The sequence below is a fragment of the Ascidiella aspersa genome, chromosome 6 (genome assembly GCF_963924565.1).
Source record: "Ascidiella aspersa chromosome 6, kaAscAspe10.2, whole genome shotgun sequence".
Lineage (NCBI taxonomy): Eukaryota > Metazoa > Chordata > Ascidiacea > Phlebobranchia > Ascidiidae > Ascidiella > Ascidiella aspersa.
In genome coordinates this window covers 12,913,561-12,929,599 of record NC_139452.1, presented here as the reverse complement: position 1 = coordinate 12,929,599, position 16,039 = coordinate 12,913,561, and the positions used below count along the sequence as shown (strand labels likewise).

General features: G+C 34.0%; 4 protein-coding genes across 4 annotated transcripts; 3 read left to right on the top strand and 1 right to left on the bottom strand.

Annotated features, from left to right (window-relative positions):
* Window positions 1–1,103: 1,103 nt before the first annotated feature.
* Window positions 1,104–5,421, bottom strand: LOC146139952 (transcriptional adapter 2-beta-like). The gene is made up of 9 exons (XM_083392082.1): window positions 5,132–5,421; window positions 4,979–5,038; window positions 4,651–4,894; window positions 3,624–3,782; window positions 3,151–3,286; window positions 2,802–2,953; window positions 2,494–2,601; window positions 1,999–2,141; window positions 1,104–1,350 (listed from the first exon to the last, which is right to left on the bottom strand). The coding sequence occupies exons 1-9, from the start codon at window positions 5,240–5,242 to the stop codon at window positions 1,231–1,233; spliced, it is 1,233 nt and encodes a 410-aa protein (XP_083248208.1). The 5' UTR covers window positions 5,243–5,421; the 3' UTR covers window positions 1,104–1,230.
* Window positions 5,422–7,289: 1,868 nt separating this feature from the next.
* LOC146139951 (leucine-rich repeat-containing protein 42-like) lies at window positions 7,290–9,078 on the top strand. The gene has a single exon (XM_083392247.1). It carries the CDS (start codon window positions 7,428–7,430, stop codon window positions 8,643–8,645), a length of 1,218 nt encoding a protein of 405 aa, XP_083248373.1. The 5' UTR covers window positions 7,290–7,427; the 3' UTR covers window positions 8,646–9,078.
* Window positions 9,079–9,212: 134 nt separating this feature from the next.
* LOC146139950 (mediator of RNA polymerase II transcription subunit 10-like) lies at window positions 9,213–9,640 on the top strand. The gene has a single exon (XM_083393026.1). It carries the CDS (start codon window positions 9,245–9,247, stop codon window positions 9,638–9,640), a length of 396 nt encoding a protein of 131 aa, XP_083249152.1. The 5' UTR covers window positions 9,213–9,244.
* A 78-nt stretch (window positions 9,641–9,718) lies between these two features.
* LOC146139949 (G-patch domain and KOW motifs-containing protein-like) lies at window positions 9,719–16,033 on the top strand. The gene is made up of 5 exons (XM_083393024.1): window positions 9,719–9,912; window positions 12,294–12,426; window positions 12,884–12,979; window positions 13,209–14,077; window positions 15,492–16,033. The coding sequence occupies exons 1-5, from the start codon at window positions 9,719–9,721 to the stop codon at window positions 15,691–15,693; spliced, it is 1,494 nt and encodes a 497-aa protein (XP_083249150.1). The 3' UTR covers window positions 15,694–16,033.
* Window positions 16,034–16,039: the final 6 nt, after the last annotated feature.

Below are 16,039 nucleotides of genomic sequence, written 5' to 3'. Positions count from 1 at the left end.
GTTTCAACATATTTATTGAAAGGAGTTATGTCAGAAATCATCTATCGAACCTACTTAAAACATACTTTTCTTTCCTAAAAAAAATTATAAAAAAAAAAACGGAACGATACTCAAGGGTAGATGCTACAAGCGTTTGACCACCGTTTCTCCACTAGGTAACAAACGAATAAAAAACGAAAACAGAAAGCTCGTAAGCGTAGAGTACAAGACTTTTGTAGACCACAATAAAGAATTTAATTTAAAAAAATTTATCGGGCCCATCATAAATTTGAAACGTCTTTGGACAATTTTAAGAACCTTTTCACTAAAAGTTTGTGCAAAACTGCATTTATAGCCCAATATCTCAATATATTTGGCTTAGTTTGCCACCGACTGGCGCGGATTTAGGATTGTTGTTTTGGGCAGTTTTTTTCTTTCTGAAATGACGTTATAAAGTAGGCCTAAAGTTAAAAACACTATACACAGTTCGTTTATTTTTTTTAAGTTTTGGTTGGGATATGTGAAGTTTCAATACAAAAGCTATATAGGCTACAAAGATGCTATCGATTCGCTCAAAGCCATAAAACGCTATTTTATTGTTTAATTTTCGATTGTGCGATGAGACACAGAGGACGCCTTTGGGAGAATCTCAGTTTATTAATATGGGTTAAGATATATTGGAAACCTAATTGAGATTCGTGTGGCGTGCGAAAAATTTTTGCAGGTACCATTTTTTGAGGAACCAAGGTTAAATTTCACGTTTATTGCAGCAGTTTAGGCAGTAAGCAATTTTTTTATGTCCAAAGGGGATTTTTCATACGTTTCACGCAGTTTGGTACCGAAATAACGTATTAGCGTAAATATCACGCAAGTCAAGCAATTGCTGCTACAATTCAATATTTTACGTCTGTTAATGATTCCCCATCGATAAATGTCACGGGTTTTCGTTTCTTAAAAGATGTGTGACACGCTTAACCGCCGGGTTAGAATTAAACTGGCTCATAATCTATGAAACGTGGACAATGCCTGGTATTTCGTTCAGTATGCAAAATACGCAACACGGTCTGTATTGGAAAGATGGCCTAAATGGCAACTTACAGTCAAACAAATCTCGCATTGTGTAAACAAAGTTTTTAATTCGCTAGAAGGTCGCAAAATAAATCTTTTCAACTTGAAAGAACGGCGAAAACTGCACGATATTACGGTAATATGTTTTAACAATAAAAATAAGCAGAACAATCGCGATGTGTTTCAAGTAGGCAACCAACCACTTTCTTCCAAAAAGTGGTGTATCCGTCTGCGCTGGGACTTGTCAATGATTGTCGAGTAACGCGGCTTGCTCTGAAGGCCGCAGCATTTCAGCGAAGCATCCTTAAAACGTATCAAAAATCAAACATTAATAACAATCAGATTCAATTGAAGGTCTGCGAACTTCAATAGGGAGCAAATGGCTTAGTAATGGTGATACAAAAAAACTTTTAAACTTGACAAGGCAACGCAGAACCAATTACCGCTTACTTTACTTTTTGTTCCTTCAAAAATGAGACGTTGCACAAGTGTTTGGCCATAGCAATACTGTCACATCTAAATCACTCGTTAGGCGAATTTAGCCTCATATTGGTTAAGGCGATCTTCCTCTAAAGCAGTGGTTCTCAACCTTTTTTTCTTTCGTGGCCCATTTTCATTGCACAAAAATTCTGTGGCCCAATAATTTTTTATGAAAGAACAAACTATAAAAAGGATTTAGGACAAAAAATAGAGGAGCATATAGCACAGATTATTATTGATTAAACCGTGCATTAGTGAGGTACTTGCTTTTGAACAATAAATTTACGTTAATTTGCTTTCCTTCTCAATTCCTCCCCAAACCATTATTCCTGTAAAATTATGTATAGTGAAACAAATAAAACTAAATTCTTCAAAAACCTAGCTTTTTAAATTGGTCTGTGGCCCACCTAAAATGTTTTCCTACTGGTTGAGAACCGCTGCTCTAAATCGAACGCAGCATATCGTCTTTACCTTTATAATTAGAATTTTGGATGTGAGATATTTGGCCGGCGTGATGCTCATCGTTTTGCATTGCAGCTTTTCGCTGGCGGCCAGGAGATCAGAGCCGGGCAACCGACTGAGTTCGGTGCCATGTAAATCTACGTCGTCACCATCTAAATACAGCAACAACTTGTTATTCAATTATTTTTTTTATTATTTGTTTGAATCAGAAATTTATCATCAATTGCTTCACTCCTTCATAACATTAATTTCAAATGCATTTTAAAGGATTAAAAATATTTCCAAGCTATTTATTACTGCTATTAAGTTTAGATCAGAAACAAAATCATTGTGCATGCTCTTGGAAGTTAAGACACGTACCCAGGGCGTAGCAGCGTCTCACCGTTTGACAACCTCTGATTTAAACAAGAACAACGAACACAAAAATAAAAGATCAGAGCACGTTTAATATAATTTTCAGAGCATACTCACATTTAAAATAGCACAATTCGCCAAGTGTTATACCTGCAATAAGACTCAGCGTTTCTTTTTTGACATCTGTCTGTTGAACTTTGTGGGACTTTTCCTTAAGCTTTAACCGCTTGAAGCAGGCTGATTCAAATTCACCTCCACCTAATCAGCAGATTAGTGGATTGAAAAAACACATTGTGATCAAAAACAAATGAAATTACAGAACTAAAATTTATTTTATGGATATATTTACAAACAACGTGGAATGTATTGTAATATTTGTGTATAGCCTAATGTGTTCAATATTTTGTGACAACAGAATTTCCTGCTTACAATATGACAAAAGATTAAAAAAAACTTGCCGTTCAGTTTTGTGATGCCATTTTTTCTGTAGTTTTTCAAGCGTGCCACCTTGCGCTTTAACTGGTTGACTTTTGTCAAGCCTTGGACAAGGCCAGTGAGCTGATCGCACTTCATGAATTGTGCACAACATCGCAATTTGTGGTAGAGGTGTCTAAAAAAAATTAAAAAATCTAAAACAAGAAATTGTTAATCAACCGATATAAAACATTTTCAAGGCGTTTTACTGGCCTTGTGAGGTTGGATTTACCACTAATGTCAGCCATAGAATAGTCAGCATATTAAATACAGAATTGTTGTAATTGCATCATTAACACTCAAACAATTAGATTAATTCTGTAAACAGTACACCTTTCTTGCTTTGAGGCCGATTCTGGTTGTGAGTTAAAGAACTTTTCCACCAGGCGGTATTCTCTTGCAATGCCCTTTCTTTTTTGTCTCTCCATTAGTTTCAGGTGGTACATTTCAACCTTGGCCAGCTTCAATCCTACATTATTTAAAACACTAATAAAAATGTACAGAAAGGGATATGTTACTGTAAAATGTCACCTCTAATAAATAATAGCAAAGTCACTTTGGAAACTACGATACCTGAACCTGGGCCTTTTTTAAGAAAACATCAAAAATAAGTGTTTTTAAAAATTAAACCATGTATATATAAAAATGATATAAAAACATACATATTAATTGCAATCCAACAATACATTTTCAGTCCATGGTATAAACCAAATTGTTTTGAGTGCGTCTGTTAAACATTGCAGTTTTTAATGTGTCTCCTATCCAAGTTTACCTTGAAGTATTCGGTCATAAAATAACAAAAATACCTTTATCGAGTTCATCATCATCTGGGTTGACAAATATGGAACTGACCAGGTTTTCTGCATCATTGTCAAACTCATACTCAAAGTCATCTCTATTTGGCATGTATGCCAATTCCATTTGCTGTTCCTTGCTGACTTCAACATGAGGCAGTTGAACTGAATCTGGCAAAGATATAAGTAGTGGCTGATTTATAAAACAACTGTGTGCATGAAAGAATATAAATTTTGAAAAACGATCATGTAGAAAAAACCTTTTAACAATACTTAAAATGTCAATCCCCAGTACTTTTTAAATCTTGAAGCTTAAGGGATTTTTATACTGAATAGTAGTCAATTGAAATATTTGTCAAAAATATGAAAACATATTTACATTAATCAATATACATCAAAACAATAGACATGTCCAGGCCCCAGGGATGCTTTTTCAGGACTTGACGGAGTCAGTTTATTTTCTGAAGTATGACATGGGACTCAAGTAAAGACTGTAGACATTTGACTACATGAGTACCTAGTCTGACATATGCATGTACAGAGCCTAATTTAAACCTGGTAAGACTGCAATCTGATAGTTATAAATGTGAAACAAAATAATATGGTGAAATATTTTCTGTCCCAAATTCAGGTGGGTGACTTATAAGACACCCCCTTTGAGTGAATTGCTGTTTATGCACCATATTTAGGTTAAGTAAATGGGTAAAGTACATGCTACAAAGTCGGAGTAAACACAATCGGCAAATTGTCAGGAGTTATACTCGGCTTGTTTTTAACTGTGAATCACAGTCCTGCGGCTATGTCCTACCCAGTTTGCATTACATGGCACTTCATGCCGAGATGTCGGGTAGACAGCGCTAAATTTTAAGATGTGCCGGTGTGAAATTAAGGTTTTACGCACAACAGAAGTTCGCAAATTAGCACAGCTCAACCCTTTTGTTGAATTTAGGTGTGCAAACGGCTAATTCAAGTGTGCACAAAAATTGCTTTCAAAAATCTCTGGTTTGCATTTGCCAAAGAATGCAAACTGGTGTCCTACCATGTATGGAGGGAGTGTGATCTGTCATCCTGTTTGGAATGTCCTGTGGAACAACACATCTTCCCAGGTAGCTGTCAATGTAGATTGACATGTAGTGGTTCTCCACATCCTTTGCACTCTTGCCTCCTATATGCTCCGCCACATCTTCCCAATTTCCGAGCCCAAACTGTTCCACGCTGTCTATTAGCTGACGTTCCTCAAGAGCTGACCAACCAGATTCAAATAGCGAGAAAGTTCCATTATCCTACAAATTATTTTATGGCCATAAATATTAATCGTTTGATGATAGCATTTAAATGCCATAACATAAATATTTTTTTCTACTTACACAAATCGTATATTTATGTGTTCTCAAGTGTCCATTTGGTTCGACTCCCAAGGCATAGCACTAAACAGAATATTTTAATCACATAACATTAATAAAAAATACACAGAAGGCCAAACGAAGTGATACAATACAAAAAATGGTGCTATATTATACCTGCATGCATATCTTTATATCAGAGCATTCGGCGCACTTTATATAGAGTTGCGAAACGTCTGAGATACAGTTGGAACACAGCACCTTGATTAATTGAGGTGATTCGGACATGTTAACTGCAGATACAAACACATAAAACGTTTTAACTTTGATCGTTCACTAGCGACGCAAGATGCTTGAAGTTTTTGCACTTGGCGCGCCGATGAAAGAACAAAATACAAAAAGACGTTCTGTAGACTAGAGTACATTCACGAAAACACTTGACCAAGCAAATATTATTAAATATGAAAACGAAATTAACTTGTCGATAATTTTTAAAACATAATAGGGTCAATAATTAAATCGGAAATCTATGCTTTTCCTAGTTGATGTCCTCTGCTTACTCATGCGTATCATTTCGCAATTTTCCGAATCGATATCTTGCAATACAGTTTATGCACATTTGGTTAGTTAGCTGTTTTTATTTTTAATTGACTATTTTGTTAAGTGGATACCCCAAACTGCAATTCACTGCATTTTACACTGAGATTTTGAGTGTGCAGAACCATTGTTTGAGGCACCCGATCCGTTAGAAATCAGTGCATTTCTAAGCAAAAAGGTCTACGACAATCAGGGCATCCAATGGCAGAAAAGTCTAGACTTTTAGACCTTGAGGTCCTGGCAATGCACTGATTTGGACCTTTAGGTAAACTCCCGGCGTAGATAAATTAAAAATATTCATTAAAAGTTCAGAAAAGATAACAAAAAGTATGAGATAGGATTAATAACACTTGACCCACCTAAACCCTAACGCTAACCCGAATCCTAACCCAAATAATGTGCGTTATTTTAATAATTCTTTAAATGCTGGGGAAAAAAGCCCAAACTCGGATGGTTTCTCGTCCATTGTATTTAAGATTATTACGTCACAAATTGAGGTATTGGGGCCTGAAGCGTTATAATTATTAAATTATCGCACATTATTTGGGTTAGGGCGCTGGTTAGCGTTTGGGTTTGGTTGGGTCAAGTATTGCTAAACTTAATCTTCTTATGCACATTTGTTAATGCAAATTAGTGCATTGTCCAAGACCTCAAGGTCTAAAAGTCTAGACTTTTCTGCCTTAGGATGCGCTGATTGTCATAGACCTTTTTGCTTAGATATGCACTGATTTCTGACGGATCGGGTGGTTTGAGGTGTGCAGGTGTGCAAAAGGTGTGAGAGATCATAGGCAGCCGTCAGCTCTCGTATTAATAGCCAGCGCCTTCTTACCCATAACTATACACCCACTATTTATAATCGTTGTAAGCATGGCTAAAGTGTTTTTTAATCGTATGCTCACTTAAATTTGCATAGCTGAACAAATTTTATACACAAAAAGCGAAAATTCAAAAATTACATTTAATATTAGCACTATCTTAAACGCCAACCAAAATCAATGTATGATCACTAGGGCCATTTTTATTTTAACCTAAAAAAAATTTTTTTAACTTTATTTTTATCAAATTTTAACTTTATTTTAACCTAACGAAATTGCTTGTTTGTAGAGGCCACAGTTCTTCCTTGAATTGATGCCAGTACCCAAACATAATATTTTGTCGATTTCAGACCCGAACGTAATATTTTGTCGCAAAGCCAAGGTGTTTTATATGGATTATAAAAAGTGTGTCGAGTTTTTTGGCGATAGATTTAGATTGCTTAGAGCATTTTTGTATTACAGAATATCAGTAGGCTATTCCTAAAACCCAAACTGTGGATCTTCGAAAAGACCACGTTTGTCAAGATGAAGTGTTTTATAAGAATTATTTAAATACGTAACAATAAATAGGAAAATGGACAATTTGCAATAATAGTTACTGCTGATCCAAGTGGGCATTGTGACATATTTCCTGCTTTTATGGGTTGATATGGTTTAATTGTGTCGCAGTTCCTGATTTACAATGCTTCCACGACGATTTTTACAAAAATTACTCTCAAAAAACACAAAAACGTTGTCAAAAGCCATAATTTTTGTTTTGACCTATAAATTTCTTAGAAACAGTCCCCTAGGTGCTGAAAACAACTTTATTCTTTGATTCGTGGACAGACGAGGTCCTTAAAAAATAAAAAAATAAAATAAATAAAAAATAAAAAAAAAAAACTTTATTGACTTTTGCGGGCCCTAATGATCACTAATTGTTGTATGCACTGCTGAACTTCACAGGCAAATATCTACTTATATTTATTTTCCCTAATATACTACTGTTAGTATCTTTGATTTTATGACTTTGATGTAAAACTAATTTGTACAGGTCAAAATTAACCAATCTTTTAGGATATATGGAGCCTCTAACAGATAACAACACCCGCATATATTACAGCAATGTGAGAAAGCAAAAATATCAAGTATACAAGCACACAGGATCTCGAAACAGTATTGATAACTACCAAGCAAACTTAAAAAAGAAAAAATCTGCTTTAAATCAATTTCTTACAAAACTTCCTGAAAAACTTGTTTACCACAATACTCTCAAGCCTCTACGAAAAATATGCTTGGATTTTGTTGTTTCAAACTTTCACTTGGTTGATTCACTTGATGGCTTTCCAGATATAGTTGGAAAAGAGTTATTTGAAGCCTGTGTTGATATTGGGTATTTTCTTCCAGACCAAAGTGGCAACTGGTGCTCTATTCTTGAAATATTTTTAAACACATATAAAGAAGAGATTCTGAAAACTTTAAACCTCTCTGAAAAATGGCTTTTTCTGTCAATGCACGTTGATTATCTTACTCCTTATCAATACTTAGAAAACATAGACTTGTCCCATTGCAGGATTGGTGATGCGCATGACTGCTTGTCCTTAATAGGTGGGTTTTCCCATTTAAGAAAACTTTATCTAAACAATAATTATTTGTCGCTAAATGGAATTGCTCTTTTGACACAATCTCATAGGAGACGGCACCTTGGTCTTGAAAAACTTGAGGTTATAAGACTTGATGGAAATAAGGAAATCACTTCAGAAATATTTCCACATTTAGAAAACTTGGTAGCACTGAAAGTTGTTGTGTTAAATGACAATGACAGTTTCAAAAAAACCTTAACCAAACAGTTAAAAAATTGTTCTACATTTGCAATATGTCCACACAGTGTTCTTTATCATCGAAAGGACTGGCAGCGCAAGTTCTCAGCAAACCTTGGTGAAGGATGGGCTATTCCCTTGATTGATTCCTATATTCAAAAGATGGAAGACGATTTGGAAAAACGAAACTTAGATGCTTCTCATATTAAAAAGAAGCCAACATTTTATTCTACTACTTCAAAGCAGAAATCAGTCATAAAATCTTTGCCAGATTGTGCAGCTGTCCAGAGTCATTTAATTTTTTGTAAATGTGTGCACCAAAATCCTGGGTGTCATAAGCTAACATTAAAACGTAAAGCTGACAATCAGGTTTCCTCTGAAGTTGGCCCACAACCATCTAAATTAAAGTGTCAAACAACTAACTCAGGAACTAGAGTACAAGCGAATATTGACGAAAATATATTGGACTTGTACCGTTAGAATACAGTTTACTTATTACACAATTATATGAAATTAGGTTTTTTGTTGTTATTTTTATTATTGCTTTCTTGGTGGACCTGTGTTGTTTTATAATTTAACATAGATATTGATATTGTAATAGCCTAAAAGGTTTAACAAGTTCACAGACAACAGAATACTTTACAGTTCAAAAACGGAATACTTTACAGTTAGGTCTGGAAGCTTTATAAATCTTCAGAAAAATTAGATGGTAAGCGCAACAAAGCTTAAAAAAATGAATAGACCCCTTCTCCCTCAAATACTGCAAGTTGGTGTAAATTTACTTTTTTCTTTAGTTGACAATGATTTATGGGGTATTCTATGATTTGATATTTTGCCTTAAACTTTTATTCTACTTTTATATTTTTACTGGAACTCATCATGCTGCCTAATGAAAACCACATTCTGTTTTAAATAAAATTGATCCCAAACTGTTTTAATATTATAGTTTATAAATTAAAAATCATATTTTTATTTATACTAATACTAACTTGTTCAATACTGTTATTTGAATTTTTTTTATTTTTAATTTTTCTTTTTTAGATCTAACTTGTTTTGCACTTAGATGATGTTTTCCTAAAATGTCAGACAAATTTGAAGTGTTGCAGGATAATCTTGAGCAGCTAGTTGAAAACGTTCGCCAGCTGGGAGTGATCGTTTCAGACTTTCAACCTCAAGGCCAAGCAGTTTTAAACCAAAAGCTTAACTCTATTGTGACTGGTTTAAAGGATATTGAAAACTGCAAGTCATCCTTGGCTGATGTGCACATCCCACTTGAGGTTTTCGAGTACATTGACAGTGGCAAGAATCCTCAGCTCTACACAAAAGATTGTATCGAGAAGTCGCTGATGAAAAATGAAGCAGTGAAAGGAAAAATTGACGTTTACGGCAAGTTTCGTCAAGAGCTTATGAGCCAACTGACAAAGATTTATCCAGAACAAATCGCAGAGTACAAAACTATCAGAGGGGAGATTTAAACTATTTTTTCCCTTATTTGCAAACCTTTCTTCAGTAGTTACTATAAACTTTACTGCACCTTTGTCAATATTTTTATAATGGACGAAGGCAAGGTTCAGGTTTCTTTTGGTTTTAAAAAGAAAATCGAAACTAAAGTGGATGAGAAAAAGGTTTTGAAAGATAATGATGATGACCATGTCCACAAAGACTTTCTCACACAAGTTGATGCCGAATTACTTAACAAAAAAGAGGAAAAAAAAGAATTAATAATTCCCCTAATTCAAAAAAATAGGTTTGTACAATTTTTATTTATTTTTTTTTTAATAAATTTGTTGTATTTTTTTAATCCTTTCCTAAATATATACTTTTTTAGTTAACATTGGACAACAATAATTTGTTTTACAGTTTAATACAAAATTCCCAGTTTTTATTGGCTGTGCACATGTTTGAGAAAACACAAATGTAGGCAGTTGTATGTTGTTACTAACGTTTTTTCACATTATGCAAAGTCTTCTGAAACTGGTCCCAAAAGTATGCAGGATTTTTATGATATAGCCTGGGTATCAGCTTTCAGTTGGTGGTCTAAACTGGCTAACATGTAACATCTGTGTGTAAAACCTGTGATTCGTGGCTAAATAGAAGCTGAAATGCGTCTTGTAATATTGCTACCTTTTCTATGATTTAACGCTGTTGCTGTGTGTATTCAGCTAGTTAATTATTTACTGTTTGCCCAAATCTATGATGTCCTTGCAAAAAGGCCATTTAATGATAAACAGTAATACCTATCTCACCTCAAATACAAATGAATAAGATGATTTTTTGCGCTTCTTGCTAAATTTTGTTTCATCTTTGAATTAGATTTTGGTCAGAGGATCCAATTTGGATTTGAATTCAAGGATCCAATATTTTACTTGTTACCATCCTGTGTATAGTCACTTAAAGTAAAAAAAAAATTTGCTAAAATGGGGGTACAAAAAAAGGATGCCCTCACACCTAAACTAATTCTTTTTTATTAATTTATTTTTATGATAAAAAATACATTATTAGCCTAACCAATGAGCCATCAACCATCTTCATTTTTTTCTCTGAGTAATGTTATTCTGGTTTAAACAACAGTTGTTAAATTCATATATTAAAAAGTCTTGCAAGAGCAGAAATGTTTGTGTAATTTTTATACAACCAAGTTTATGGCAATGGCCTTTATTCTGTGTTGTGTCATAACATTGATCTAATATATATACCAAAAATACCTTACTTTGCTTGCTGTTTTATGCTTTCAGACATATTATTGTTTTTTTACCCCAATGGTTCTACAGGAATGGGGTAAAAAAACAATGTTTTTTATTAGCCCATGTATTTTTTTTGGTCTATAACTTTATCTTTTAAACTTTAGGTTGAAATATATTGAGGATTGTTTGTCGACCATGAGCTAAAAAAACACTACTTGGTAAACAATTAACAGGCTTATACTTCCTGAGGCAAAATAACCAAACTTGTAGTAGTCTTTAACAGGGGTGGGCAATTATTTTTAACTGCTGGTTGTATGAGAAACTTTTGTTGTGGCAGGCCGGGTTAAAAATGGGATCTCGAATACATGCAATATGGTGTCATGCTTCGATGCTTTAAAGCAAATAAGCTAACAAACTTGTTGTTACATTAGAATGTGCAATTTAAGTCGAATTTAAAAGAAAGAAAAAAATCTGAATATGGTCTATTTGCTTCAAAATGCTAACCTTAATTTAGACAGAGGGGATTGGAGGGAGATGTCACACATTGATCACAGATAACAGAGTGTACAAAAAACATTTTATTCTGATAGCGCTTCTCGATATTTTAAACAAAATTTATCGCAATCCGATTCAATACCACATGAAGATATTATTATGTTCAAATAAGCAAATTACATTAAATTAAAGCTTTTAAGATTATTCTTTTCATGTTAATTGTTTAAAACTGGCTCTAACATTAATAAATTAGTTACCTCGAGATGTTAACCTTCTATGATTTTCCTTAGTAGAAAAATATTTTTAGAAAATATACCAAGTGTCCCCACAAACCTAAACCATATTGAGTATTTAAGATGTGTCCAATAACAGATTGGCCCCAATCCTAAAACTCATATTGTTGAGGTAATTTAATTCTGCTTGGGACTAGAAATACCAAAGTGCTACTGACCAGTTATAATTTCGGAAAGGTACAGTTTTAATTAACCAGAGAAAAATTAGTTGATGAGAAAATTTACAATGCAGGTGTTGCTACAAATTGTGTGTTGTTGTGGCTTAATGGACTATTTTGGTATACTTCTTCAATTAAGGTCAAACATGATCTCATCAATTTTATTATAAATGGTCCTCATGTACACTTCTGTTTTTCCCGGTATTGTTTTTTTTAATCCTTTATCAAGGTAAAAAACAAAAACAGATTTTGTTAAATATTTTTTTTATTTTATAATAATAATAAAGATCCTTTGTGTGATTGGAAATATTGACAGCTCACTTAGAATGAAAAATTACATTTTTGTTGCTAAAAACAAAAGTTAGACAAGTTAGCTAAAATCGTTTTTTTTTTATCTTAATGTTACCTAATGTGCGACCTTTTTTTCAAACTGATGTGACTAAATCCCCTCTCAGCAACCAATGTTTAAAAAACTTAAATTTTCTTAATTTCATTAAGATGGAGAGGAGTCCCACACAGTTCAGAGAAACAAGAAGGTGATAAGTTGCAAATGGAGGCAGCCAAAGAACTCTTGGAGGAGTCGAAGCAATTTCTTGAAACTGGAGGTCAAGTGAATGAAGATGGCGAAAATGCAAGTTTTTATTGACAAAATTTACCAAAATTGTTTTATAAATTATACCAAAAGTGGGTTTTAAACTCAGTTACCTGTCACCCAGTATGCCTCAAGAGATTATTAAGTATATATTATATGCTTAAAAAGTTTTTGTGTCTGAAAAAAGCAACATTTTAATACAAAAAAATAATGACATGTTAATACAAGCATGTCTGGCTGCAGACTAGACATATGATATTTGAATGGTGGTTAAATAATATGACCTGTATTGTGATTAAGGAGAAGTTATAATTGTTAAAAATTGGTATATTATGTAATAATGAGTGTGTGGCTGTATAATTTTCTTAAATCGCTCGAAAGAAAAAAGTTCAACAATTTAAGCTTTCTCCAAGAATTTAAAAATTCTAAAAGTAAAATTAATATACTTTTTCTTTTCTATTGAGTTGAAACTTACATAATTTGTAATATTGTATAGTTTGCAAATATGGCTGTACCTCTGCTTCTAAAAAACAAAGTTCCAGATGGGTTTGAAACAGACGACAGACTTGATGTAGCCTTGCGAGCCGAAGAGGTCAGTGCACTCAATTGACAAACAAGTCGTTATGAGAAACTTTTATTATCTTATTGTTAAAATCACTAGAACTTTTCTTTTTAATATTATGTATTTCATTTTGTTGGATACTCAATTCCCCCCCATAAAATTATATGTACATTGTAAATTTGGTTCAATGGTGGTAAAAGTTGCTGATAAGATTGTGATTTAGATGTATATTTAAACTAAATAATTTCTTATTTCATAGGCCTCTTTAGCTGACTATGACCAGATTCCCATTGCTGCTTTTGGCATGGCCATGATAAGAGGCATGGGATGGACCTCAGAAGTGGGTATAGGACGAACTTTTAAGCAGAATACCAAAATTATGGAGACTTCTGTCCGACCCAAAGGACTTGGATTGGGGGCAAGTGCCCCGAAATCCAAGGATAAACTAAAGCAGGAATCAAAAAACAACAAAGATGCACTTGAAGTTAAAAAGGGAGCTTTTGTTTTGGTACTATCAGGGTCGCACAAGAGAAAATATGGGATTGTTGAAGGAATTGACCCTGACAACTCTCAGTGCATCATAAAGTTTGCATTGGATGGTAAGTCTGCAACGGTGGGTCAGTTTGCTTTGAAGGCTGTGGACCAGAAGGAGTACAAAACCTATGGCAAGGATCTAAGTCGTCTTAGTAGTGCTTACAAGGAAAAATCAACTGATAGTAATAAATATCAAAATGGAAAGGAAGACAGCATCCCACGAACAGTGGATCCTGAAAACAGCCACAAGCATAAGAGCAAAAAACATAAACATTCAAGAGAAATTGAATCTGAGTTGAAACATAAAAGTGGTCCTGGCTCTGTTAATCGTCGAACACCTGAGAAAAAGACCAAAAAAAGACTGTCAGAACCCAGTGAAAAATCTCAACCCAAAAAGCAGAAGTACCGGACTTGGTTGTGTCCTAATCTCAGGGTGCGAATGGTTAGCGAGAAATACAAGAAGGGCAAGTACTACCGTGAAAAACTAATTGTTGACGACGTTCTTGATGCATCTGGCCATTGCACATGCAGGACCGAACAGGGGCGGCTACTTGACGACATAAAAGAAGACATGCTAGAGACTGTGGTTCCTAGGTATGTTTTGCTTAAGCCTGAAGATATTTTTTAAAAGCTTTAAAGCAGATCATTTATACCTTGTGTTTTTACCAATTGTCAAATAAAACACTATTAAGTAGTTTAAAAAGTTATTTTTCTAAATTTTTAGCAATTAATAGTATTGTGGCTTTAAAAAATAATCTGAACCAGTGCTTTTCAACCTTTAAAATTTCCATCCGCACTTTTTAATTACGGAAAATTTGCACGAAACAAGCACAGTAAGTATGCAACCTTTAGTTTTAATTGTGAAATAACAATGAAAGGGTTTGCGTATTAAAACCGTGTGTCTAAGCTAGGGATGTTCAAAGTAGAATATCGAATCAAATTCCGCCGTTTATTTCGGGTAATTGGAACCGATATAATTTAATGTTTTACCGCCGATTGTTGCGCCTAATTGTGCCAACGCGTGTGGTAAGTTGGCCTGTCGCTGCGGCGACCAATTTATAGTGCTTGCTTTAAATGCAACCTGGTAGTGCAGTGTCAGAGTTTTTTCGGGCGACCAATTAACGCGTCGCACCATAACGTGCGTCTAATAATTAAGTGTCAATCAAGCGTTATTGGGCGAGCGACTAACGTGTAATGTCAGGTGCGGAGTTCGCAATTTCCCTAAATGCGTTAAGTTGCAAAAGTAACATTACATTGTAAAACGTGCTGGCCGTTCACAAAATGCGTTATAGGGTTAATTAAGGTCAACTTTAGGCCAATATTCAGAGAGGTTATGCAGTTATGCACAGCGTAATTGTCAAGTATTCGTTATGTCAATAATAACTTTATATTCTTTGCAGTACATTATTTGACTGCATAATAGATCATGTTAGTCAAAAAAGAAGCACTAAGACCCAACAATGTTTTAAAAAACAGGACTGAATTGCTAAAGAGTTCTGTGTGTAGTGTTGCATTGTACTCACTATTGGCATAAATATAAGTTTTGGCAACAACCTGGACAGTTGACATATTACAGTTTACAGAAATGCTTCAAATGACAGTTGTTAAGAATGTTAAACATATGGCAGATTTGAAAATATATTGGGATTCGCTATTCTGGATTCGTTATTCTAGATTTGAAACTTATTATTCTAGAATACCTTGGTATTCTACTTTAACAATCCCTAGTCTAAGCCATGGAGATATAAAATAGATAGCTTAAGCTGCAATAAACCACTATACGAGACTATATTACTGTACCTGTAACGCATAAGTGGGCGGCTGGGAGCACTAGCTTATTAAATTATTGTATTACACATTTAATGAAAAATAATAATATGCAAGTTTTCATCTGTATGACTTCCGCATTACAATTTTTTGAAAATCACTGATCTGAAGAATTAACAAATGAAATTATATAAAAAATTTATGTTATTATTAAGAGTGAGCAAAAGCTTTTTTCGAATAGGTCAAATTCTGATGCCTATGTCATCATAGTCTCTAAAGGCCGTCTTCCGCATGATGGCAAGCTTGCTAAAGTGATGGAAAAGGATAAATCAAAGTGCGAAGCTTATGTCCAGCTTCTTGACGACAGAGACGTTGCTCTTCGAGTTCGCTTTGACGAAATGTGTGAATATGCCGGAGATGCAGAAGCTCATTCAATGTTTTAGTATTTCGTTTTTTCTGCAGTTTTCTGAAATTACCCTTTGTACATTTTTGTTTTGATAAATGTCAAGTTTTGAGATGTTTATGATTGCAACATAAAATAACCCAAAACGTTTATTTTTACCAATTTAATGTGTTCTTCGTTCTGCCACAACATTTATTCTTCCGGATTGAATTCTCGTAGATAAGTTTTTTTTTGATTTAGTAATGTTAATGACTTTAAGCCTAATATTAAGTTATAAATTGTGCAAGTCGACTTTTTTATATTTTCCAAAAAAGTTTGTGCCATTACATTTACCTATTGTTTTAAATCCAAATCAAATTTCCATTTTAATAAATTTCTAGGTGTGG

What these genes read in the sequence shown, in the direction of transcription:
- LOC146139952 (XM_083392082.1), bottom strand. Translation starts at nt 5,242, where the DNA reads ATGTCCGAATCACCTCAATTAATCAAGGTGCTGTGTTCCAACTGTATC. An exon ending in CACATAAATATACGATTTGT is followed by an intron (nt 4,895 to 4,978) that starts GTAAGTAGAAAA and finishes AATAATTTGTAG; the next exon opens with GATAATGGAACTTTCTCGCT. An exon ending in TCGGCCTCAAAGCAAGAAAG is followed by an intron (nt 2,954 to 3,150) that starts GTGTACTGTTTA and finishes AATTTTTTTTAG; the next exon opens with ACACCTCTACCACAAATTGC.
- LOC146139951 (XM_083392247.1), top strand. Translation starts at nt 7,428, where the DNA reads ATGGAGCCTCTAACAGATAACAACACCCGCATATATTACAGCAATGTG.
- LOC146139950 (XM_083393026.1), top strand. Translation starts at nt 9,245, where the DNA reads ATGTCAGACAAATTTGAAGTGTTGCAGGATAATCTTGAGCAGCTAGTT.
- LOC146139949 (XM_083393024.1), top strand. Translation starts at nt 9,719, where the DNA reads ATGGACGAAGGCAAGGTTCAGGTTTCTTTTGGTTTTAAAAAGAAAATC. An exon ending in CCCCTAATTCAAAAAAATAG is followed by an intron (nt 9,913 to 12,293) that starts GTTTGTACAATT and finishes AATTTCATTAAG; the next exon opens with ATGGAGAGGAGTCCCACACA. An exon ending in TAGCCTTGCGAGCCGAAGAG is followed by an intron (nt 12,980 to 13,208) that starts GTCAGTGCACTC and finishes CTTATTTCATAG; the next exon opens with GCCTCTTTAGCTGACTATGA.